This window comes from Salvelinus alpinus, chromosome 2 (genome assembly GCF_045679555.1).
Source record: "Salvelinus alpinus chromosome 2, SLU_Salpinus.1, whole genome shotgun sequence".
In the NCBI taxonomy this organism is placed as follows: Eukaryota; Metazoa; Chordata; class Actinopteri; order Salmoniformes; family Salmonidae; genus Salvelinus; species Salvelinus alpinus.
In genome coordinates this window covers 537,814-564,438 of record NC_092087.1, presented here as the reverse complement: position 1 = coordinate 564,438, position 26,625 = coordinate 537,814, and the positions used below count along the sequence as shown (strand labels likewise).

Genomic DNA, 26,625 nt, shown 5'->3' with positions numbered 1-26,625 from the left:
TCAGTAATACTGAGACACAGTCGGAGCCTGGTGATGGTGATTTAGGGACATTTTCCTGATATACTGTAACAACCCGTACTTGATAGATTTCGGGACACGGCCAGTGACAGTTTCTTAGTTTTTTTTACTAGAATAACAGACAGAATACACCGTCTGAATTCCACGTGGACTTCCTGTTGATCTGAGAGGATCATCGGAATTTATTCTTCTTCTTCCTTTGTGATTGGCTGAACCAATATGGTAATTACTTGATCTTGCCTTCTGATTGGCTGTGTGGAAATGTAGCCATATTGTTTCCACCTTTCAGATCTACAGGAGTGCCTAAAGAGAAGGGGCTAAGGGGTCTGTTTGGAATTCAGCCACAATGTCAGAGGCATGTTACTTGGTCCACTGAGGTTTTAAGACGATGCTGGAGTAGGAGCGTACGCAGGAGAAGGCGGTGGATGAGATCTTCCTGGGGTCGATGTAGTTGTTCTCCAGACGCAGCGTCAATATGTTAGCGTCCTCGTCGTTCTGGGGGTCACAGATAGCGTCCTCTGCAAACGTCCTGTAAGATGTTGAAAAGTTAATTGGTTGTACAGCATGAAGTGATTAGTAAAATGTATACTCTGTACTGGACTGGTTGTCGAGAAGAAAGTCAATACTCTTGAATTGATAAATCTTATGTGTTCTGTGAAGGCCTTTTCAAATCATGCTCCTCTCCCAAAACTACAAACTGATCAGAAAGGGTTAACACTGAAGGTTCAGATCTGCACATATGGTTATACCTCTTGGTTATCATAGCCCTGCCGCTTGGTTAATACGGCCCTGCCGCTTGGTTATCACGGCCCTGCCCCTTGGTTATCACGGCCCTGCCCCTTGGTTATCACGGCCCTGCCCCTTGGTTATCACGGCCCTGCCCCTTGGTTATCACGGCCCTGCCCCTTGGTTATCACGGCCCTGCCCCTTGGTTATCACGGCCCTGCCCCTTGGTTATCACGGCCCTGCCCCTTGGTTATCACGGCCCTGCCCCTTGGTTATCACGGCCCTGCCCCTTGGTTATCACGGCCCTGCCCCTTGGTTATCACGGCCCTGCCCCTTGGTTATCACGGCCCTGCCCCTTGGTTATCACGGCCCTGCCCCTTGGTTATCACGGCCCTGCCCCTTGGTTATCACGGCCCTGCCCCTTGGTTATCACGGCCCTGCCCCTTGGTTATCACGGCCCTGCCCCTTGGTTATCACGGCCCTGCCCCTTGGTTATCACGGCCCTGCCCCTTGGTTATCACGGCCCTGCCCCTTGGTTATCACGGCCCTGCCCCTTGGTTATCACGGCCCTGCCCCTTGGTTATTACGGCCCTGCCCCTTGGTTATCACGGCCCTGCCCCTTGGTTATCACGGCCCCGCCCCTTGGTTATCACGGCCCCGCCCCTTGGTTATTACAGCCCCGCTCCTTGGTTATTACAGCCCCGCCCCTTGGTTATTACAGCCCTGCCCCTTGGTTATTACAGCCCTGTCACTTGGTTATTACAGCCCTATCACTTGGTTATTATAGCCCAATGATCAATCACTTAAATTTCCTTACTTCATCATCTTGGGATAAATAACTTTAGTTTATTTTACTGCAGTCAGTGAACTGTAGCTAGTGTATCTATTGAAATAGCACATGGTGAAACGGTGCGTCTATAAACATTTACGTCAATGTACAGTAACAATCCAATACCTAATTTTGTTGTTATTGAGGCGTAGGAAGTGTAGAGTGCTCATCTGGTTGATACCAGGGGGAACCGTAACCAGCAGGTTGTTGTCTAAGCACAGCTCTGTCATGGAGGTATAGGTGCCCAAGAAGGACTGAGGCTCTACTCCCTCCCCATCCAGCTTGTTGTAGGACAGGTACAGGTACTCTATGCCCGGCTCCATGTGGGCAAACACAAACCCTGAATTTTAAAACATAGAACAAGATAAACATTGTATTCCCAGAAGATAGCACTTAAGAAGTATTGATTAAAACACTTGTCCTCGACGGTAAATACCTGGGATCCTTTCGATCTGGTTCCCTACCAAGACCAGGTGAACTAGAGCTCTGGGCAGGTAGGATGGGACCAGGTACAGACGGTTGTAGGCCAGGTCAATGGACTCCAGGTTCCTGATGGATGGATGGGAGAGTGAGTGAGTGAGAGAGTGAGTGAGTGAGTGAGTGAGTGAGTGAGTGAGTGAGTGAGTGAGTGAGTGAGTGAGTGAGTGAGTGAGTGAGTGAGTGAGTGAGTGAGTGAGTGAGTGAGTGAGTGAGTGAGTGAGTGAGTGAGTGAGTGAGTGAGTGAGTGTGAGTGCGCCAACACATGAAAGAGACAGGAATATGTTATTCCCTGTAAGATTTATTGATAAGAAAAAGAAGACTTGTGAAATATTACTGTTTTCTTACCTGTGGTTGATCCATGCTAGAGGTGCAATCCTGGACTCATCCAGTCTGTTGTGTCTCAGTGAGATCACGTTCAGGTTAGTGGTTTGGTTGAAGACAGAGTCAGATATCTCTTCTATCAGGTTGTTCTCAAGATAAACCTCCTGCAAAGAAACAGAATGATACAATGAAGAATGGAGATGCTCTGTTGAGACCCTTCGTTTCTCTAGTGTATACTCAACATACATAGAATGATACAATGAAGAATGGAGATGCTCTGTTGAGACCCTTCGTTTCTCTAGTGTATACTCAACATACATAGCTGTTGTTATTGAACATGTTATACTGGGTGTTAATTGAAGCAGGCCTCCATGTCTGTGGTCAGCCTGACTGTTTGGGTTAGCCATCGTTGGTATGTTTGTTCAGATTGTTTCCCCGCAGGTAGACCTCAGTGGTAGTTTTAAGGAGAAAATGTCTGACAGAGCCACTCCTTCCTGGACTGACACGGCGCCTTGCCTTTAACCAGAGCATGAGAGTCGTGGTTAAGACTTTTTAATCACGAAAAGGGTTACAGTTGCTTCACCACGTTTCATCGAAATGTGTATCGTCCCCTTAGCAGTGAAAATGTACACTGTGTCTATGTCTAAAATTTCAGAGAGGTAGCAAAATAAACGTAGTGGTCAAAAGCAGAGCCTTGAGGAACTATAAAAATGTACCTTAGATTTATCCAAGGTTTTTCTATAAAATGTATAAAAGCTCACCAGTAGAGATGGGGGCAGGCCCTGGGGGACGGTCCTGAAGTGGTTTCTGCCCAGACGGAGGTAGGAGAGCTGGGAGAGAGGTTTGAAAGCTAGAGGATCCACGTTCCCTTCACTCAGGAGATTCCCCTCCAACTCCAAGGTCAACAGGTCGCTCAGACCTTCGAGAAATTACACCGAAAATTAAAATATTTTCCTATAAAAGTCAAACCGTCTCCCTGAGTTTGTTTACATTTTCAGACTCTTCCAATAACAATTATGTATGTTTCTGCTGTCAAAGTGTTTTAGATTGAAGCCTTAGATGGCCTGAAACGCCCCCAAAAGAAGAATTGAAAAGTAATTTGTATTTTTGTCCAGTAAGTAGCAGCAAGCAGATGAGTTATTTCTTTGTATTACCTTGGAAGCTGTTCTCTTCGATCCCTTTGAGGTGATTCTCGTTGATCTTCAGCTCCTGTAGTGTTGATGGGAAGTCTGGTAGAACCGCCTCTAGGAGGTTGTTGTCCAGGTAAAGACGGCTCAGGAACTTCAGGCCCTGAACAACAAACATTAACAACGTCTGTGTGTGTGTGTTGGGGTGTTGCGAAAGCTAGAAGATAAATGTCAGTTGTTTCGTTGACATGTAATAGTAATGGACAATAAAGTCCCTCTATAGGACGGTTGAGCTAACATGCACTAATGTGATTAGCTTGATGTTGTTACTTACAAGAAAATTTCCCAGGACATAGACATATCCTGGGCAGAAAGCTTAAATTCTTGTTAATCTAACTGCACAGTCCAATTTACAGTAGATATTACAGTGAAATAATACTATACTATTGTTTGAGGAGAGTGCACAGTTTTGAACATGAAAAGTTATTAATAAACAAATTAGGCACATTTGGGCAGATTTGATACATTTTGAACAGAAATGCAATGGTTCATTGGATCAGTTGAAAACGTTGCACATACACTGCTGTCATCTAGTGGCCAACGACTAAATTGCACCTGGGCTGGAATAATACATTATGGCCTCTCTCTTGCATTTCAAAGATGGTACAGAAAAAATACAAAACAAGGCATGGTTTTTTCTTTGTATTATCTTTTACTATATCTATTGTGTTTTATTCACCTAAATTCATTTCACATTTCCACAAACTTCAAAGTGTTTCCTTTCAAATGGTACCAAGAAAATGCATATCCTTGCTTCAGGTCCTGAGTTACAGACAGTTAGATTTGGGTGTCATTTTAGGCAAAAATTGAGAAAAAAAGGGTCCGATCCTTCAATAAACATGTTGTGTCATTGACATGTAATAGTATTGGCTCATAAAGTAGATCAATAAACATGTATCATTGACATGTAATCGTGATGGATAATAATCTGTCATTTTGTCAAAGTGGAAACAGTTAAATATTGTACATCGAAATAGCAGGCCTATTTATTTTCTTTGAAATACTTTAGGTGGGTGTGCTTGAACCGTAGCAGTGGGTGGGTGGGGTTTGGAAAGAAAACTGTCGATGTTAGCAAACCTGTCACGATAGGGAGTTTCTTGTTAACAAAATCAAGCTTTATTTTTGTTACAGAAAAGTCCTGACTGTCTCTAGATTCTCACCTTAAGGGACCTTGGAAATAGAGAACAAAAACATATCCCTGAACTGCACTTGGATTAAAACAGAGACAAAAACCTGGCTGCCTCTGCCAGGAGGCTGAAACTTGGATTAAAACAGAGACAAAAACCTGGCTGCCTCTGCCAGGAGGCTGAAACTTGGCCACAAGTGGATCTTCCAGCAAGATAATAACCCCTAAGCAAACATCAGAATCCACAAGGAAATGTTTAGTTGACCACAAAATCAACAGTCTCCGGATTTTAATCACATTGAACTTCAGTAGTTTGAATTGAAGAGGGCAGTCCATAAGTGCAGACGAAGGATATCAAGCATCTGGAAAGATTATGTATGGAGGAATGGTCTAAGATCCCTCCCAATGTGTTCTCCAAAGATCCCTCCCAATGTGTTCTCCAATCAGATTCTGTATGGAGGAATGGTCTAAGATCCCTCCCATTGTGTTCTCCAATCAGATTCTGTATGGAGGAATGGTCTAAGATCCCTCCCAATGTGTTCTCCAATCAGATTCTGTATGGAGGAATGGTCTAAGATCCCTCCCAATGTGTTCTCCAATCAGATTCTGTATGGAGGAATGGTCTAAGATCCCTCCCACTGTGTTCTCCAATCAGATTATGTATGGAGGAATGGTCTAAGATCCCTCCCAATGTGTTCTCCAATCAGATTCTGTATGGAGGAATGGTCTAAGATCCCTCCCAATGTGTTCTCCAATCAGATTCTGTATGGAGGAATGGTCTAAGATCCCTCCCAATGTGATCTCCAATCAGATTCTGTATGGAGGAATGGTCTAAGATCCCTCCCAATGTGATCTCCAATCAGATTCTGTATGGAGGAATGGTCTAAGATCCCTCCCACTGTGTTCTCCAATCAGATTATGTATGGAGGAATGGTCTAAGATCCCTCCCAATGTGTTCTCCAATCAGATTCTGTATGGAGGAATGGTCTAAGATCCCTCCCAATGTGTTCTCCAATCAGATTCTGTATGGAGGAATGGTCTAAGATCCCTCCCAATGTGATCTCCAATCAGATTCTGTATGGAGGAATGGTCTAAGATCCCTCCCAATGTGATCTCCAATCAGATTCTGTATGGAGGAATGGTCTAAGATCCCTCCCAATGTGATCTCCAATCAGATTCTGTATGGAGGAATGGTCTAAGATCCCTCCCACTGTGTTCTCCAATCAGATTCTGTATGGAGGAATGGTCTAAGATCCCTCCCAATGTGTTCTCCAATCAGATTCTGTATGGAGGAATATGCCTTGCAAAGAAGAGCACAGATTGGTAGATGGGTGAAAATACAAAAAGCAGACATTGAATATCCATTTGAGCATGGTGAAGTTATTATCAACACATCCAGTCACTAGATACAGGCGTCCTTCCTAACTCAGTTGCCAGAGAGGAAGGAAACTGCTCAGGGATTTCACCATGAGGCTAATGGAGAAAAATTAAGATGGATCAACAACATTGTAGTTACTCCACAATACTAACCTAAATAACAGAGGGAAAAGCAGGAAGCCTGTACAGAATAAAAATATTCCAAAACATGCATCCTGTTTGCAACAAGGTACCAACGCAAATAATGTGGCAAAAGCAATTTACTTTTTGTCCTGAATACAATATGTACATGTAGGTGACTCAATGTACACTCACTGGACTCTAAACACACACACACACACAATACAATATGTGCATGTAGGTGACTCAATGTACACTCACTGGACTCTAAACACACACACACACAATACAATATGTACATGTAGGTGACTCAATGTACACTCACTGGACTCTAAACACACACACACACAATACAATATGTACATGTAGATAAAATGACTTGGACAATAAACAAAGAGGAGCAGCAGTGTTTGCGTGTCTGGCGTCAATGTGTGTGTATGTGTGTGTGTTGGAGAGTCAGTGTAGTATGTGTGTATGTGTGTGTGTTTGAGAGTCCGTGTAGCATGTGTGTGTGTGTGTGTGTGTGTGTGGTTAGAGACCAGTGAGTGTACGTTGAGTCTGTTCAGTGCAAAACATATGAATAAGTAATAAAATAAGTGGGGGGGGGGGGGGGGGGGGCAAATAGTCCAGGTAGCCATTTTGTTATCTATTTAGCAGACTTACGGATTTGGGAAAGAAACTGTTCAGGAGCCTGTTGGTGTCAGACTTGATAAACCGGTACCACTTGCCGTGTGGAAGCAGAGAGAACATTCTATGGTTTTCCTATCTATTCTATGGCTTTCCTTTAATTATTTTCCAGGCCTTCCTTTCACACAGCCTGATATTGATGTCCTGGATGGCAGGGAGCTCGGTTCCAGTGATGTACTGGGCCGTCCGCACCACCCTCTGTAGCACCATGCCATCGAGGGTGGTGCTATTAACAATACCTAGCATTGATGCAGCCGGCGTGACTCTAACTTTGAGAGCGTGCGGGCCGATGCCAGAAGAGAAAGACTTGTATTATGAAGGTGAGACTATTACTTTCAAGGCGTGTGGAACTGCTTGTTTTTCATATGAATGAATATACTCTTATTTTGAAGGTGAGACTCTTACCTTGAAGGCGTGTGGGGCGATGCCAGCAGTTGTCAACCTATTCTTTCCCAGGTTGATGGACTCCAGGTTGGGGATGCCGTTGAACGCCCCCACTGGGATGGTTGTGATGGCGTTACCTGGTGGTTCAGCACAAACATATTATTCACATTATTATCCTCAATGCTTAGATAGTCTAGATCAGGGGTGTCCAACCCTCTTACAGGAGATCTACAGTCCTGTGGGGTTTCAGTCCAACTCTCTAACTGGAGATCTACAGTCCTGTGGGGTTTCATCCAACTCTCTTACAGGAGATCTACAGTCCTGTGGGTTTTCAGTCCAACTCTCTAACTGGAGATCTACAGTCCTGTGGGGTTTCAGTCCAACTCTCTAACTGGAGATCTACAGTCCTGTTGGTTTTCATCCAACCCTCTTACAGGAGATCTACAGTCCTGTGGGGTTTCAGTCCAACCCTCTTACAGGAGATCTACAGTCCTGTGGGTTTTCATCCAACCCTCTTACAGGAGATCTACAGTCCTGTGGGTTTTCAGTCCAACCTTCTTACAGGAGATCTACAGTCCTGTGGGTTTTCAGTCCAATCCCAATTTAACACTGATTATACGAATTAGGTGCTCAACAAGACCTTAAAGAGCGACTGCCCCTAAAAAAAAAAAAAAGAAATCCTCTTGAAAACGGTCAGAAACATTTATTGTAGTGTCAAAATTAACTACAAAGTGAAAATAGGAGTCAGTCTGGTCTAAAACGGAGTTTGGATCCTCAGTGTGTCACAATGAGTAAATGAAGGTCAGGATTGTGGACTTCCGGGTTGGAGCGAGTAGTCGCATTTCGCTTCGCTCCACAGGTAGTATTACATTTCATTTCATTTCATTACAGTACAACGGTTTGATTTGTTTGATCTTAGCAATTTTTTCTTAGCTAGCTACATAGCCGTCTTTGTATCAAAGATAATTGTGTAGTTTAGAGTAATTATCGAGGTTAGCTAGCCAGCTATTTTCGTCCTTCTAACGTAGTCAACACTGCTAGCTAGCCAGCTAGCCAACTTCTACCGAATAGCAGCACTGTAGAAACTATTACATTACAACGGAACGACTTGATTAGTGTAGTGTTAGCTAGCTACATAGTTGTCTTTGCTGTCTTTGTATCCAAGATAATTGTGTAGTTTAGAGTAATTATCGAGGTTATCGAGGTTACCTAGCCAGTTATCGAGGTTACCTAGCCAGCTACACTTTCAAACAAAGTCAACAACGCAGCCACTGCTAGCTAGCCTACTTCACCAGCCAGCAGTACTGTATCATTTTAGTCAATAAGATTTTTTGCAACGTAAGCTTAACTTTCTGAACATTCGAGACGTGTAGTCCACTTGTCATTCCAATCTCCTTTGCATTAGCGTAGCCTCTTCTGTAGCCTGTTAACTATGTGTCTGTCTATCCCTCTTCTCTCCTCTCTGCACAGACCATACAAACGCTTCACACCGCGTGGCCGCTGCCACTCTAACCTGGTGGTCCCAGCGCGCACGACCCACGTGGAGTTCCAGGTCTCCGGCAGCCTCTGGAACTGCCGATCTGCGGCCAACAAGGCAGAGTTCATCTCAGCCTATGCTTCCCTCCAGTCCCTCGACTTCTTGGCACTGACGGAAACATGGATTACCACAGATAACACTGCTACTCCTACTGCTCTCTCCTCGTCTGCCCACGTGTTCTCGCACACCCCGAGAGCTTCTGGTCAGCGGGGTGGTGGCACTGGGATCCTCATCTCTCCCAAGTGGACATTCTCTCTTTCTCCCCTGACCCATCTGTCTATCGCCTCCTTTGAATTCCATGCTGTCACAGTTACCAGCCCTTTCAAGCTTAACATCCTTATCATTTATCGCCCTCCAGGTTCCCTTGGAGAGTTCATCAATGAGCTTGACGCCTTGATAAGTTCCTTTCCTGAGGATGGCTCACCTCTCACAGTTCTGGGTGACTTTAACCTCCCCACGTCTACCTTTGACTCATTCCTCTCTGCCTCCTTCTTTCCACTCCTCTCCTCTTTTGACCTCACCCTCTCACCTTCCCCCCCTACTCACAAGGCAGGCAATACGCTTGACCTCATCTTTACTAGATGCTGTTCTTCCACTAATCTCATTGCAACTCCCCTCCAAGTCTCCGACCACTACCTTGTATCCTTTTCCCTCTCGCTCTCATCCAACACTTCCCACACTGCCCCTACTCGGATGGTATCGCGCCGTCCCAACCTTCGCTCTCTCTCCCCCGCTACTCTCTCCTCTTCCATCCTATCATCTCTTCCCTCTGCTCAAACCTTCTCCAACCTATCTCCTGATTCTGCCTCCTCAACCCTCCTCTCCTCCCTTTCTGCATCCTTTGACTCTCTATGTCCCCTATCCTCCAGGCCGGCTCGGTCCTCCCCTCCTGCTCCGTGGCTCGACGACTCATTGCGAGCTCACAGAACAGGGCTCCGAGCAGCCGAGCGGAAATGGAGGAAAACTCGCCTCCCTTGCGGACCTGGCATCCTTTCACTCCCTCCTCTCTACATTCTCCTCTTCTGTCTCTGCTGCTAAAGCCACTTTCTACCACTCTAAATTCCAAGCATCTGCCTCTAACCCTAGGAAGCTCTTTGCCACCTTCTCCTCCCTCCTGAATCCTCCTCCCCCTCCCCCCTCCTCCCCCTCTCTGCGGATGACTTCGTCAACCATTTTGAAAAGAAGGTCGACGACATCCGATCCTCGTTTGCTAAGTCAAACGACACCGCTGGTTCTGCTCACACTGCCCTACCCTGTGCTTTGACCTCTTTCTCCCCTCTCTCTCCAGATGAAATCTCGCGTCTTGTGACGGCCGGCCGCCCAACAACCTGCCCGCTTGACCCTATCCCCTCCTCTCTTCTCCAGACCATTTCCGGAGACCTTCTCCCTTACCTCACCTCGCTCATCAACTCATCCTTGACCGCTGGCTACGTCCCTTCCGTCTTCAAGAGAGCGAGAGTTGCACCCCTTCTGAAAAAACCTACACTCGATCCCTCCGATGTCAACAATTACAGACCAGTATCCCTTCTTTCTTTTCTCTCCAAAACTCTTGAACGTGCCGTCCTTGGCCAGCTCTCCTGCTATCTCTCTCAGAATTACCTTCTTGATCCAAATCAGTCAGGTTTCAAGACTAGTCATTCAACTGAGACTGCTCTTCTCTGTGTCTCGGAGGCGCTCCGCACTGCTAAAGCTAACTCTCTCTCCTCTGCTCTCATCCTTCTAGACCTATCGGCTGCCTTTGATACTGTGAACCATCAGATCCTCCTCTCCACCCTCTCCGAGTTGGGCATCTCCGGCGCGGCCCACGCTTGGATTGCGTCCTACCTGACAGGTCGCTCCTACCAGGTGGCGTGGCGAGAATCTGTCTCCGCACCACGTGCTCTCACCACTGGTGTCCCCCAGGGCTCTGTTCTAGGCCCTCTCCTATTCTCGCTATACACCAAGTCACTTGGCTCTGTCATATCCTCACATGGTCTCTCCTATCATTGCTATGCAGACGACACACAATGAATCTTCTCCTTTCCCCCTTCTGATAACCAGGTGGCGAATCGCATCTCTGCATGTCTGGCACACATATCAGTGTGGATGACGGATCACCACCTCAAGCTGAACCTCGGCAAGACGGAGCTGCTCTTCCTCCCGGGGAAGGACTGCCCGTTCCATGATCTCGCCATCACGGTTGACAACTCCATTGTGTCCTCCTCCCAGAGTGCTAAGAACCTTGGCGTGATCCTGGACAACACCCTGTCGTTCTCAACTCACATCAAGGCGGTGACCCGTTCCTGTAGGTTCATGCTCTACAACATTCGCAGAGTACGACCCTGCCTCACACAGGAAGCGGCGCAGGTCCTAATCCAGGCACTTGTCATCTCCCGTCTGGATTACTGCAACTCGCTGTTGGCTGGGCTCCCTGCCTGTGCCATTAAACCCCTACAACTCATCCAGAACGCCGCAGCCTGTCTGGTGTTCAACCTTCCCAAGTTCTCTCACGTCACCCCGCTCCTCCGCTCTCTCCACTGGCTTCCAGTTGAAGCTCGCATCCGCTACAAGACCATGGTGCTTGCCTACGGAGCTGTGAGGGGAACGGCACCTCCGTACCTTCAGGCTCTGATCAGGCCCTACACCCAAACAAGGGCACTGTGTTCATCCACCTCTGGCCTGCTCGCCTCCCTACCTCTGAGGAAGTACAGTTCCCGCTCAGCCCAGTCAAAACTGTTCGCTGCTCTGGCACCCCAATGGTGGAACAAACTCCCTCACGACGCCAGGTCAGCGGAGTCACCACCTTCCGGAGACAACTGAAACCCCACCTCTTTAAGGAATACCTAGGATAGGATAAAGTAATCCTTCTAACCCCCCCCCCCCCCCTTAAAAGAGTTAGATGCACTATTGTAAAGTGGTTGTTCCACTGGATATCATAAGGTGAATGCACCAATTTGTAAGTCGCTCTGGATAAGAGCGTCTGCTAAATGACTTAAATGTAAATGTTAAATGTAGATTACAATGACACTATATATACAAAAGTATGTGGACACCCCTTAAAATGAGTGGCTTCAGCTATTTCAGCCACACCCGTTGCTGACAGGTGTATAAAATTGAGCATACAGCCATGCAATCTCCATATGCAAGATGACGCCGACAGAGATGGACGCCTCGCTTCGAGTTCTTAGGAAACTATGTACTTAGATTTTAATGGATTATTTCTTACATTGTTACCCCAGGAAATATTAAGTCTTATTACATACAGCCGGGAAGAACTATTGGATATAAGAGCGACGTCAACTTACCAACATTACGACCAGGAATACGACTTTCCCGAAGCGGATCCTCTGTTCGGACCATCACCTAAGACAATGGATCTGATACCTGTAGCCCGACCCAAAACAACGGCGCCGCAGAAGGGGCAGATAGAGCGGCAGGCCCCTTTCCTGTTTCAGCATGACAATGCCCCCGTGCACAAAGCGAGGTCCATACAGAAATGGTTTGTTGCGATCAGTGTGGAAGAAATTGACTGGCCTGCACAGAGCCCTGACCTCAACCCCATCTAACACCTTTGGGATGAATTGGAACGCCGACTGCGAGCCAGGCCTAATCACCCAACATCAGTGCCTGACCTCACTAATGCTTTTATGGCTGAATGGAAGCAAGTCCCTGCAGCAATGTTCCAACATCCTAGTGGAAAGCCTTCCCAGAAGAGTGGAGGCTGTTATAGCAGCAAAGGGGGGGACCAACTCCATATTAATGACTTCCCAGAAGAGTGGGGGCTGTTATAGCAGCAAAGGGGGGGACCAACTCCATATTAATGCCCATGATTTTGTAATGAGATGTTCAACAAGAAGGTGTCCACATACACTACATGACCAAAAGTATGTTTAGGAGAGGTCTTCTGTGTATAAAAGGACACGGAAGGGTAAAAAATCCACTAGCGACACACTTAGAGGTTCCTCCAACAACACACTTAGAGGTTCCTCCAACAACACACTTTGAGGTTCATCCAACAACACACTTAGAGGTACATCCAACAACACACTTAGAGGTTCATCCAACAACACACTTAGAGGTTTAGAGGTTCATCCAACAACACACTTAGAGGTACATCCAACAACACACTTAGAGGTTCATCCAACAACACACTTAGAGGTTCCTCCAACAACACACTTAGAGGTTTAGAGGTTCATCCAACAACACACTTAGAGGTTCATCCAACAACACACTTAGAGGTTCATCCAACAACACACTTAGAGGTACATCCAACAACACACTTAGAGGTACATCCAACAACACACTTAGAGGTTTAGAGGTTCATCCAACTCACTTAGAGGTTCATCCAACAACACACTTTGAGGTTCTACGAGTGGTCTGAGACAGTAGCTAAATAACAACTCAGCTTTAAAACTGCAACATTTAAAAAATATATATATTATTTTGTATTATTTGACCCCCTTTTTCTCCCCAATTTTGTGGTATCCAATTGGTAGGTAGTAGTTACTGTCTTGTCTCATCGCTGCAACTCCCGTACGGACTCGGGAGAGGTCGAAGGTCGAGAGCCATGCGTCCTCCGAAACACAACCCAACCACTGCTTCTTGACACAACGCACATCCAACCCGGAAGCCAGCCGCACCAATGTGTTGGAGGAAACACCGTACACCTGGCGACCTTGGTCAGCGTGTATTGTACCCGGCCCGCCACAGGAGTCGCTAGTGCGCGATGAGACAAGGATATCCCTACCGGCCAAACCCTCTCTAGCTCGGACGACGCTGGGCCAATTGTCGCGGCCGCGGCCGGCTGAGACAGAGCCTGGGCTCGAACCCAGAATCTCTGGTGGCACAGCTAGTGCCTTAGACCACTGCGCCACCCGGGAAACCCCCCAAAACTGCAACATTTTCTCTCAGCCTCTCAGTTGAAATGTGTAGAATTGCAGGAAGTTAACTGTTATCCCCCCCCCAAAAAATGGGGCCTTGTGGAACTACGGTATACCACTGCTTGTGTTTAGAATAACTGTTGTACTCTGCATGACTACGTGTCCTGCAAGTCAAAACACGGTCCAAAAGGCCTAATTATTATTGCCTAATTACGCAAAGCCTCCATTACTGCAGCATAAGCCAATAAGCATGGGAGACTGAGAAGTCTATCCTCAGGCCCCCCCCCCCCCCCCTCAGCCCTCAGTACACCTGTTAACTTTAGTCCCTGTGGCCATATTAGGTATTACTAAACACACTACTCAATAAAGGGATTGTTTTAGTTGTGTTTAGAGTGGTTGTGATTGTAATTCCTATCTGCCCACAGAGACTAAATAGAAGTGGATGACCTATAATCTCTTACTGTATTGGTTCATGCCTGTAACAACGTTCAGGGAAGGGTAACATACACAGACTTACCCTCCAGACTTAGGGACTTGAGCTCAGGGATGTTGAGAGGAGGGAAGTTGGTCAGTTTAGCGTTCTCACATGTCACAGTGACATCAGAGATATCACAACCTAGCGGGAGGGTGATCCCAGGTCTACGTACCACCACTCCTTTCCCATCCTCCTCTTCTCTGTCAGTGGGAGTGGCTAGGGGAGGAGGAAGGAGGTCCTCTTCGGTCGGCTCATCTGGAAACATTTGGAAAACATCTCCTCTCAGCAGCCACTCCATCTCCTCCTCTTCCTCCTCCTCTTCTTCCTCTTCCAGCTCTGCTAGTTCCCTCAGTTTCTCCTTCAGCTCCTCCTCATGTCTTCTCCTCTCCTCCTCCAGCTTCCTCTCCCGCTCCTTCATGGCCACCTCCTCCTTGAGTCTCCTTGCCTCCTCCTGCCTCCTCTCTTCCTTCTCCATTTGCAGCCTCTCCTCCTCGTGCCTCCTCTCCTCCTGCCGCCTCCGCTGTCTCTCCGCCTCCTCCTTCTGTTTCTTCCTCCTCTTTTCCTTCTTGAGAAGACGCTCCTCCTCCTCTCTATTCAGGAGCTCAATCTCGGCCTTGGTGCGGGTCACCACGGGGTCAAGGATTGGGTCAAGGTCAGGGGTCACAGAGTCAGGGTCGTAGGCTACTGGGGAATCGCCAGAGAAGTCAAGGACATCACCACGGGAAGCTGGCCCAGCCAATAAGAACCACAGAGTGTTATAGAGGAGGACGGAGAATGGAGGGAGGGGAAAGAGGGAAGCAGAAATGGCCCAGTGAGAATTCATGTCTCCATCAATGATCATTTAAAAGGTATTAACTGCTATTTCAGATGAGTTCTTGTTTTAATTAGTCATATGTACAGGATATGCATAGTATGTGTCATCCAATGAAATGCTCACTTGGAGGTTCCTTCTGGACAATGAAACAACAATAAGAAATAGTAAAAGATAAGAATACGACGTCAAGTCAACTGTCTCAGTAGAAAATAATAAACGTCATAGCATCAGTGTAATACAGGAAGGTACAATTTATAGAACAATATTTACACGTGTATTGGAGAAGGGGGGATGGGGGGTCGTGTATAAACTGAGCAGTTTAATAAGAGTCTGGAAGCAGCAGTTGTGATGTGTGGAGAGAGGTGGGGGGGGGGGGGGGTGTAGCATGAATGTGTGTGTGTGTGTGTGTGTGTGTGTGTGTGTGTGTGTGTGTGTGTGTGTGTGTGTGTGTGTGTGTGTGTGTGTGTGTGTGTGTGTGTGTGTGTGTGTGTGTGTGTGTGTGTGTGTGTGTGTGTGTGTGTGTGTGTGTGTGTGTGTGTGTGTGTGTGTGTGTGTGTGTGTGTGTGTGTGTGTGTGTGCATGTAGCAGGAATGTGTGTGTGTATCTGTCTATGCATGTGTACTAAGGTGCAGAGAGTCAGTGCAGATGTCCAGTTCAAGTGTTCAGCAGTCTGCTAAAAACAGTCTGAATAATACTGTGAACATTATGTTAATGCCCTTTTAGTGTAAAAGCTGTTTGAAAAGTCTGCCTGAAACTTCAGCCTGTTTTGGTGGGATGGAGTTTCGGCTTTCCATGGTGTTTTGGCCTGTCCGGTGTTTTGGCCTGTCCGATGTTTTGGCCTGCCTGGATGTTTTGGCCTGCCTGGATGTTTTGGCCTGCCTGGATGTTTTGGCCTGCCTGGATGTTTTGGCCTGCCTGGATGTTTTGGCCTGCCTGGATGTTTTGGCCTGCCTGGATGTTTTGGCCTGCCTGGATGTTTTGGCCTGCCTGGATGTTTTGGCCTGCCTGGATGTTTTGGCCTGCCTGGTGTTTTGGCCTGCCTGGTGTTTTGGCCTGTCTGTTGTTTTGGCCTGTCTGGTGTTTTGGCCTGTCTGGTTAAATCACCAGGTGGTAAATTAGTTCATAAACGAATAAGAAAGAGAGTTCCAAACCTTAATTCCAATAACAGCTAGTTTTGTAAATAAGAATTAGTTCTTAACTGACTTGCCTAGTTAAATAAAAAAAATACAAGTTTTCAGTTTTCCCCTCCCCCACTCAGAAAATCCTAGCAAAATTCTTGTTTGAGAAATTGTTCTTTGCGTAGGAGCAATTTTTATTCATTTTTGACTTATTTTTGACTTTTTAATTTAAAACAATCACAGTAAGGTACTTAATTGTTACCTAGAAATGATTGGATATTGAGATTTAAAAAAATAACTGCATTGGACCTTTAAACTAAGTTAAGCTAGATAATGATACCCTTTAACACAACCACATCATTAAGACAAAACACCACCTACCTGTGTCCATGCAGACAGGGCAGCACTCGCCAGAGGGGGTGTAGGGGAAGTGACATCGTTGACGAGGACATGTGACCTCGTCACACAGCACCTGCCCTCCGCTACACAGACAGGTAACACACGGCTTGGGGGACCAGACGGCCTGCTCAAACATGGTGATGCCCTGGTATACACACTGGCCCTTTTTACCTGCGGGAGACACGGGGAAGGGCAGGTTTGTTAGGAGATGCTAGGTGACACATGGCTTGGTGGACCGGCGGCCTGCTCCTACCATAGAGATGTATAGAGATCTCTACTTGGAAATAACCTTTTTTTTGCATGAACATTGCCATCAAAGATATTAATAACTAACACAAGATAATTCATATGTGTCGTTTCCAATGGGAGCACATGAAGCACAGTGGGCAAAACAATCAAGTCGGTTAGGGAATGCCTTCTCTGTGAAGTGCACGTGTGCAATAACTATAGGGCCTTTGAACTCCTTGTAAACAATGCTATTTTTTGAAACTTTGGCAAAGAGTCAATTCTACAAAACTTTGTGCACTTTGCGTGTAACAGATCCTAGTTTTGGGAACAGAAAACTAAGAATAAGAAGAAGAATAAGAAGAAACTAAGATAAACTAACTAAGAAGAATCGTCAGAATGTCGGCCCAATTCCATCTCGCTCCATACTCTCCCACGGCCGGCCACTGGGCTTCCTCTCCTCAACATATTTGGTGGGGAACCAGATGTTTCAGATTTATACATCCGTTGAAACATCTGGCTCCTTGTTCTGTCTGTGTTGCCATTGAGGGCTTCCACCATTTTAAAGTAGTTAACTGGGTGGGGATTCCTATTGGTTGATTTGATTCTAATTGGTTTGCCTAGTTTGGAAATGGCTTTAAACTATATACTGCCATCTAGTGGTCACAATAAATACATGACAAAAGACCTGGTTCAATATACCCTCAATGGAGCTGCCCATACTGTCACACATGCCATAATGGCACAGATACAAATGTTGAGACCTCTTTCCTTCTCTACGACTCCAACATGCTGAGGCCTTGGCATACATATGCCCTTCTTAGCTGGGGGAGGGAAAGAGAGAAGGGGGGAAACGGGAGAGACAAAGAGAGGAGAGAGAAACATGGTGATGCTCCGGTACACACTTTGGCCCTTAGTTCTTACCTGGAGGGAGAGACGGGGCAGAGGGGCTGATACCTGGAGGGAGAGACGGGGCAAAGCAGAGGGGTTGATACCTGGAGGGAGAGACGGGGCAGAGGGGCTGATACCTGGAGGGAGAGACTGGGCAAGGCAGAGGGGTTGATACCTGGAGGGAGAGACTGGGCAAAGCAGAGGGGCTGATACCTGGAGGGAGAGACGGGGCAAAGCAGAGGGGTTGATACCTGGAGGGAGAGACGGGGCAGAGGGGCTGATACCTGGAGGGAGAGACGGGGCAGAGCAGAGGGGCTGATACCTGGAGGGAGAGACGGGGCAAGGCAGAGGGGTTGATACCTGGAGGGAGAGACGGGGCAGAGCAGAGGGGCTGATACCTGGAGGGAGAGACGGGGCAAGGCAGAGGGGTTGATACCTGGAGGGAGAGACTGGGCAAAGCAGAGGGGCTGATACCTGGAGGGAGAGACTGGGCAAGGCAGAGGGGTTGATACCTGGAGGGAGAGACGGGGCAGAGGGGTTGATACCTGGAGGGAGAGACTGGGCAAGGCAGAGGAGCTGATACCTGGAGGGAGAGACGGGGCAAGGCAGAGAGAGAGAGAGGGCCAGAGAGAGAGAGAGAGAGAGGGCCAGAGAGAGAGAGAGGACCAGAGAGAGAGAGAGAGAGAGGACCAGAGAGGGCCAGAATTAAAGAGGGGGAGAGAGGGCCAGAGAGTGAGAGAGAGAGGGCCAGGGAGAGGAAGACAGAGAGAGAGGTGTGGTGGTGAACCAACCCGGGATGACATTGTAGTTAGACTGTCTCTCGTCAACACTCTTGTATGACTCAATGAAAATAGACTCTCCATCGTCTCCTCTGGCGTTGGCCGGAAGGCTCCCCAGCCTCGTCAGACCCAGGGGCGTTTGAGATCGCTGATTGTCCCTGTTCCCCCTGGCTCTCCCCTGCCCAGGCCCTCCTGCCTTCCTCCTCTTCCCCCATTCTAGCTCTCCTCGCTGGCGCTGGTTGAACTCCGGGCCCCCTGGTTCCCCTGGCCCTCTCCTCCTCCTCCCCTGGCCAGCCAGCACTCTCTGGTCCTGGGCCCCATCTTCAGCTCCAGACACCTCCAAATACAGGTAGACCAGGAGCGATAGAGAGAACAGAACCCAGGGCTCCATAGAGGCTCAGGAGAAAGTCAGGCTAGTCTGTAGAGTAGAGAGAGTAGAGTATTACTTTATTAAGCCCAACTTGGGAAATTGTTTTATCCCAGCATGCATCGTCAATGAATTACAAATGACAAGACGTGCAACAATGACCAACACATGATTAAAAAATACAAATCATATGAAGACCCATGCACCATAGTATCCCCAAAAGTCTGATTCCAGTGTTGTTTTCTATCCTACTCTGGGGAAAACAGCCAACATCTTCCAATAGGAAGACCTCATAAAACAGTTAATCAATTACACTCATTAAAAAGCTTCATGGCTGTAAAACATTGGAACGAGGGGTTTAGACGCCGGTAAAGCCCTTGATATAGAGAGCTGTCGGACACTGCATACCAAATGGCACCCTATTCCCTATATACAGTGGGGAGAACAAGTATGTGATACACTGCCGATTTTAAGAACAGGAGGGCTTCTTAAAGAAAAACTAACAGGTCTGTGAGAGCCGGAATTCTTACTGGTTGGTAGGTGATCAAATACTTACATCATGCAATAAAATGCAAATTAATTACTTTAAAATTATACAATGTGATTTTCTGGATTTTTGTTTTAGATTCCGTCTCTCACAGTTGAAGTGTACCTATGATAAAAATTACAGACCTCTACATGCTTTGTAAGTAGGAAAACCTGCAAAATCGGCAGTGTTTCAAATACTTGTTTTCCCCACTGTAGTCCTATTCCCCATAGGGCTCTGGTCAAAAGTAATGCACTATATAGGGAATAGGGTGCCATAGGGCTCTGGTCAAAAGTAGTGCACTATATAGGGAATAGTGTGCCATAGGGCTCTGGTCAAAAGTAGTGCACTATATAGGGAATAGGGTGCCATAGGGCTCTGGTCTAAAGTAGTGCACTATATAGGGAATAGGCTGCCATTTGGGATTCTCCCCATAATGTGCAGTTTCCACATGCTATACCTCCATAATAACAAGCCTCTGGTCTCTAGTCCCAGTCAGACAGACAGTAGAATATGTGGACAACTACAAATACCTAGGTGTCTGGTTAGACTGTAAACTCTCCTTCCAGACTAACATTAAGCATCTCCAATCCAACATTAAATCTAGAATCGGCTCCCTATTTCACAACAAAGCATCCTTCACTCACACTGCCAAACATATCCTCGTAAAACTGACCATCCTACCGATCCTTGACTTGCCATTTACAAAATAGCCTCCAACACTCTACTCAGCAAACTGGATGCAGTCTATCACAGTGCCATCCATTTTGTCACCAAAGCCCCATATACTACCCACCACTGTGACCTGTATGCTCTCGTTGGCTGGCCCTCGCTACATATTCGTCGACAAACCCACTGGCTCCTGGTCATCTATAAATCTATGCTAGGTAAAGTACCCCCTTATCTCAGCTCACTGGTCACCATAGCAGCACCCACCCGTAGCATGCGCTCAAGCAGGTATAGTTCACTGGTCATCCCAAAAGCCAACACTTCCTTTGGCTGCCTTTCCTTCCAGTTCTCTGCTGCTAATGACTGGAACGAATTGCAAAAATCACTGAAGCTGCTCATATCTCCCTCTCTAACTTTAAACATCAGCTGTCAGAGCAGCTCACAGATCATTGCACCTGTATGTAACAGTATAACTTTAGACCGTCCCCTCGCCCCGACACGGCGCGAACCAGGGACCTTCTGCACACATCAACAACCGTCACCCACGAAGCGTCGTTACCCATCGCTCCACAAAAGCCGCGGCCCTTGCAGTGCAAGGGGCAACACTACTTCTAGGTTTCAGAGCAAGTGACGTAACTGATTGAAACGCTACTAGCGCGTACCCGCTAACTAGCTAGCCATTTCACATCCGTTACACTCACCCCCCTTTCAACCTCCTCCTTTTCCGCAGCAACCAGTGATCCGGGTCAACAGCATCAATGTAACAGTATAACTTTATGGCCGTCCCCTCGCTCCGACCCGGGCGCGAACCAGGGACCCTCTGCACATTTACATTTAAGTCATTTAGCAGACGCTCTTATCCAGAGCGACTTACAAATTGGTGCATTCACCTTATGATATCCAGTGGAACAACCACTTTACAATAGTGCATCTAACTCTTTTAAGGGGGAGGGGGGGGTTAGAAGGATTACTTTATCCTATCCTAGGTATTCCTTAAAGAGGTGGGGTTTCAGGTGTCTCCGGAAGGTGGTGATTGACTCCGCTGACCTGGCGTCGTGAGGGGGTTTGTTCCACCATTGGGGTGCCAGAGCAGCGAACAGTTTTGACTCTCGTAAGAAGCAGTCACTCCCCTATTGCTGACTACAAATGATCTATAACTGGGCTAATATCTCACTAACTAGCAAAGGATATGAACAAAATGTGCACACATGGCTACATGCAGCTCTCGCTTTGACCTCAAAACAAGCTCATCTAATCACGACCGCTCATGCTGTAAACACAGTCCAGTTCAAAGTAAATGGCACAGATCCATATATGACAATGGCCTATTTGCATATAGGTCTACTGCAGCTCTTATTGGTTATATGGCACTGGTCTCTGTAGAGTACGGGCTGAGTCATGCATGTCAATGCAATATAATCCTACTCCGATGCGTTCTGCCTACAACAAAATCTCTTGCATAGTTCGTTTTGTTTCGTTATGTTGCATTGAAAGTGGCTAAAATTGTATTGATTCCGATTACAATTGCCACAGTAAAGGGAAACATTGATAGAGTTAACAGGGAAAACTCTAGAACAGTAAAGATGATGTTTTGAGTCAAAATGCTGAGATCAACCGTTCAGATTATTGTTTTTACATGATTTAGAAAACGGAAGCCTACTGCAACAAAATCAGTACTGTAGCAATGAGGTTTGAGCAGTAGGCTATAGGCCCAATACATTATCACTGCATATTGGCTATGCTTGAATTGCCCTGCCAATGCATTGTTGTTTGGGCCATTTGTTTTAATTATATTTAAAAATTTGAGGTAGGCTATATGATCACACCGGTAATAGATCCGTTGTTGTATTACTTGTGAAGCACGGCTGAGTGAGCATACATTTAAATATTAAAAAAGACCCAAGCCATTAATAAAAACAACATCCATCCCGTCACCTAGACAACAGCTGTTAATACAGGATCTACATCCATCCTGTCACCTAGACAACAGCTGTTAATACAGGATCTACATCCATCCTGTCACCTAGACAACAGCTGTTAATACAGGATCTACATCCATCCTGTCACCTAGACAACAGCTGTTAATACAGGATCTACATCCATCCTGTCACCTAGACAACAGCTGTTAATACAGGATCTACATCCATCCTGTCACCTAGACAACAGCTGTTAATACAGGATCTACATCCATCCTGTCACCTAGACAACAGCTGTAAATACAGGATCTACATCCATCCTGTCACCTAGACAACAGCTGTTAGTTAATACAGGATCTACATCCATCCTGTCACCTAGACAACAGCTGTTAGTTAATACAGGATCTACATCCATCCTGTCACCTAGACAACAGCTGTTAATACAGGAACTACATCCATCCTGTCACCTAGACAACAGCTGTTAATACAGGATCTACATCCATCCTGTCACCTAGACAACAGCTGTTAATACAGGATCTACATCCATCCTGTCACCTAGACAACAGCTGTTAATACAGGATCTACATCCATCCTGTCACCTAGACAACAGCTGTTAATACAGGATCTACATCCATCCCGTCACCTAGACAACAGCTGTTAATACAGGATCTACATCCATCCTGTCACCTAGACAACAGCTGTTAATACAGGATCTACATCCATCCTGTCACCTAGACAACAGCTGTTAGTTAATACAGGATCTACATCCATCCTGTCACCTAGACAACAGCTGTTAATACAGGATCTACATCCATCCTGTCACCTAGACAACAGCTGTTAATACAGGATCTACATCCATCCTGTCACCTAGACAACAGCTGTTAATATAGGATCTACATCCATCCAGTCACCTAGACAACAGCTGTTAATACAGGATCTACATCCATCCTGTCACCTAGACAACAGCTGTTAATACAGGATCTACATCCATCCTGTCACCTAGACAACAGCTGTAAATACAGGATCTACATCCATCCTGTCACCTAGACAACAGCTGTAAATACAGGATCTACATCCATCCTGTCACCTAGACAACAGCTGTTAATACAGGATCTACATCCATCCTGTCACCTAGACAACAGCTGTAAATACAGGATCTACATCCATCCTGTCACCTAGACAACAGCTGTTAGTTAATACAGGATCTACATCCATCCTGTCACCTAGACAACAGCTGTTAATACAGGATCTACATCCATCCTGTCACCTAGACAACAGCTGTTAGTTAATACAGGATCTACATCCATCCTGTCACCTAGACAACAGCTGTTAATACAGGATCTACATCCATCCTGTCACCTAGACAACAGCTGTTAATACAGGATCTACATCCATCCTGTCACCTAGACAACAGCTGTTAATACAGGATCTACATCCATCCTGTCACCTAGACAACAGCTGTTAATACAGGATCTACATCCATCCTGTCACCTAGACAACAGCTGTTAATATAGGATCTACATCCATCCAGTCACCTAGACAACAGCTGTTAATACAGGATCTACATCCATCCTGTCACCTAGACAACAGCTGTTAATACAGGATCTACATCCATCCTGTCACCTAGACAACAGCTGTTAGTTAATACAGGATCTACATCCATCCTGTCACCTAGACAACAGCTGTTAATACAGGATCTACATCCATCCTGTCACCTAGACAACAGCTGTTAATACAGGATCTACATCCATCCCGTCACCTAGACAACAGCTGTTAGTTAATACAGGATCTACAATTATCCTGCATTTGAAAACAGCTTCTACAACAAAGACCTGTATTCCTTGAACAAGCAGTATGGTTTCAGTTGTTTAATGTACTTGTTTGATTTCGTCAGCTCTTGTTTCAATGAAGCGGTGGTCTCTGCCAAAAAGCTGTGTGTTGAGGTTTAGCTCTGAGGCAGAGGAGAATCAGTCCTGTTGAGGATTGGGCTTTATTTACTCCAAACTAGTTTGTATTGTAAACATATACTGGGATATCTCAACTGTTTCCTCAACCTTCCCAGGAGACCATCCTTCAACAGAATACCAGTACTGTTAACTCAGTGTTTAGTCATAAATAGTCCCTGGCATTGAAACATTAAAACCCCCTTCTTTGTCCAAAATGCCACCATATTCCTTATATAGTGTACTACTTTTGAAGGGAATAGAGTGCCCTTTGGGACACAAAAACCTCCCTCCATCCACTCAGAGGGGAGAAGAGACGATGGGAAGGAGAGGGAGAAGAGAGGAGGGGAAAGAGGGTGAAGAGAGGAGGGTGAAGAGAGGAGGGGAAAGAGGGTGAAGAGAGGAGGGGAAAGAGGGTGAAGAGAGGAGGGGAAAGAGGGTGAAGAGAGGAGGGGAAAGAGGGTGAAGAGAGGAGGGGAAAGAGAGGAAAACATTGTGATTAACATGACCCTCTGGATGACTAGGCTCACATGGAGGAACTCTATACAAACAGGGAAGGGAGGGAGGGAGGGAGGGAGGGAGGGAGGGAGGGAGGGAGGGAGGGAGGGAGGGAGGGAGGGAGGGAGGGAGGGAGGGAGGGAGGGAGGGAGGGAGGGAGGGAGAAATACAGAGCTGACTAAAATAGAAAATAACCTCGAGGAGAGGATGAGACACTGAATGAGGCCATTTTTGTAATAATGAAAATCCATGACATAGTCCTCTGGAACAGTCTTTTTCAAGGCTGTAACAACTATCTTTAAAAAACAATTTACTTATAAATGTTTTAGTTAAGTCTTACGAAATAGTTGGATATGATGTAATGCCGACAGGATTTGTTGACAACATCAGAAGGAAAAAGACTTTAAGTTATTTGATTAAAACAGCTTCTAACAGAAAGAAACAGGAAGTGACTTTTAAAGCTGTTTTACTAACGTTGCAGTGAACTAAAAGTTGATGCTCATCGCTTACATGAAAACAGAATACGCTCCAGACAGGACAAGGATCAATAGGAGCCTCACAAGACAGTACACACCCCTCACTGCAGCCACATCAAAACTCCAACACAGTAAACTTAATGACTAGCGACAACCAGAAAGCAAAATAAAAGCCAAATGAGAAGTGAGACAACCCAGTATACTTTACCGGAGGTTCGCAGGCAGGCTGTCTGTACGGTGCAAGGCCAAGTAATTCCTTCCCTCTCCCAAGACAGATGTAGGACAGTGTCCTCTACTCTGCCAAGCAGATAAAAGTTTTAAAAACAGACGGAGAGACAGAGAGGGAGAGGAGCCTGCTCTGCTACGCTCATAGAAGCCTGGGGAAGCCAGCCCAGCGGCAGTCAGAGTCTGAAAGCTAAAAACAGGGAGAGGTTACAAGACAGTGTAATGAGTTAGAGAGAGAGAGGTTACTTACAAAACAAGACAGTGTTATCGGTAAGAGAGAGAGAGATTACTTACAAAACAAGACAGTGTTATCGGTAAGAGAGAGAGAGAGAGGTTACTTACTAGACAGTGTAATGGGTTAGAGAGAGAGAGAAGTTACTTACAAAACAAGACAGTGTTATCGGTAAGTGAAAGAGAGATGTTACTTACCAGACAGTGTAATGGGTTAGAGAGAGAGAGAGTTACTTACAAAACAAGACAGTGTTATCGGTAAGAGAGAGAGGTTACTTACTAGACAGTGTAATGGGTTAGAGAGAGAGAGAAGTTACTTACAAAACAAGACAGTGTTATCGGTAAGAGAGAGAGAGGTTACTTACTAGACAGTGTAATGGGTTAGAGAGAGAGAGAGGTTACTTACAAAACAAGACAGTGTTATCGGTAAGAGAGAGGTTACTTACTAGACAGTGTAATGGGTTAGAGAGAGAGAGAGGTTACTTACAAAACAAGACAGTGTTATCGGTAAGTGAAAGAGATGTTACTTACCAGACAGTGTAATGGGTTAGAGAGAGAGAGAGGTTACTTACAAAACAAGACAGTGTTATCGGTAAGAGAGAGAGAGAGGTTACTTACTAGACAGTGTAATGGGTTAGAGAGAGAGAGAGGTTACTTACTAGACAGTGTAATGGGTTAGAGAGAGAGAGGTTACTTACTAGACAGTGTAATGGGTTAGAGATAGAGGTTACTTACTAGACAGTGTAATGATATTTCGGATTCCAAATTGAGCAGCAGCTGCTGAAAAAATGAGCTCCTACAAATATTGAAATTTACATGGTATTAGAGTGAAGTACATTGGAAAAAAGCAAAAGAAAACTGCAAGACTGAATTGGAGACAAAACAAGCAACAAACAAAGAAGATAGGCTTTGGAAAAAGTAACTATTTTTAATTGTAGTTATCTTAGCTAGCTGAATTGTTTACCAGTTGCTAAGCAGTTGCTAGGGACTCTCCTGGAAGAAGCTAGCTAGCTAACAAAGAATAACAAAGAAAATCTAGTTAACAGAAGAAAGGAAAGACAAAATAAGTACAGAAGAAAAAGGACATCAAAGTGAAACTGTCCTCTAAAGACACAAGAGACAATAGTACAAGAAACAACAATTCTATTGCGTTTATATTCTATTTCTATAGCTTCTTCAAGGTTTCCAAGATGGCGTAGCAGTCAGACGTCCTTTGTCCTCGTCTTGTCCCGTGTATATATGTTTTGTATCTTTTTGTCTATTTCTTCACATATCTTTTTATATATTTTTTCTAAAAACTTAACTTCAAAACACTCTCCTGCAACCCGCCTCACCAAATGTGGTGCGGATAAAAAAGAATTCTGAAAAGTATTATTCACCTCGTATCCGAAATCCACAACAGAAGCTAGCCAGAAGTTAACC

General features: G+C 45.9%; 1 protein-coding gene across 1 annotated transcript; it reads right to left on the bottom strand.

Annotated features, from left to right (window-relative positions):
* LOC139552611 (extracellular matrix protein 2-like) lies at positions 1-25,141 on the bottom strand. The gene is made up of 11 exons (XM_071364497.1): positions 24,956-25,141; positions 18,365-18,770; positions 16,440-16,628; positions 14,169-14,852; positions 7,277-7,392; positions 3,529-3,664; positions 3,136-3,293; positions 2,399-2,538; positions 2,010-2,122; positions 1,700-1,913; positions 1-547 (listed from the first exon to the last, which is right to left on the bottom strand). Exons 2-11 carry the CDS (start codon positions 18,741-18,743, stop codon positions 379-381), a joined length of 2,298 nt encoding a protein of 765 aa, XP_071220598.1. The 5' UTR covers positions 18,744-18,770; positions 24,956-25,141; the 3' UTR covers positions 1-378.
* Between the last annotated feature and the right edge of the window lie 1,484 nt (positions 25,142-26,625).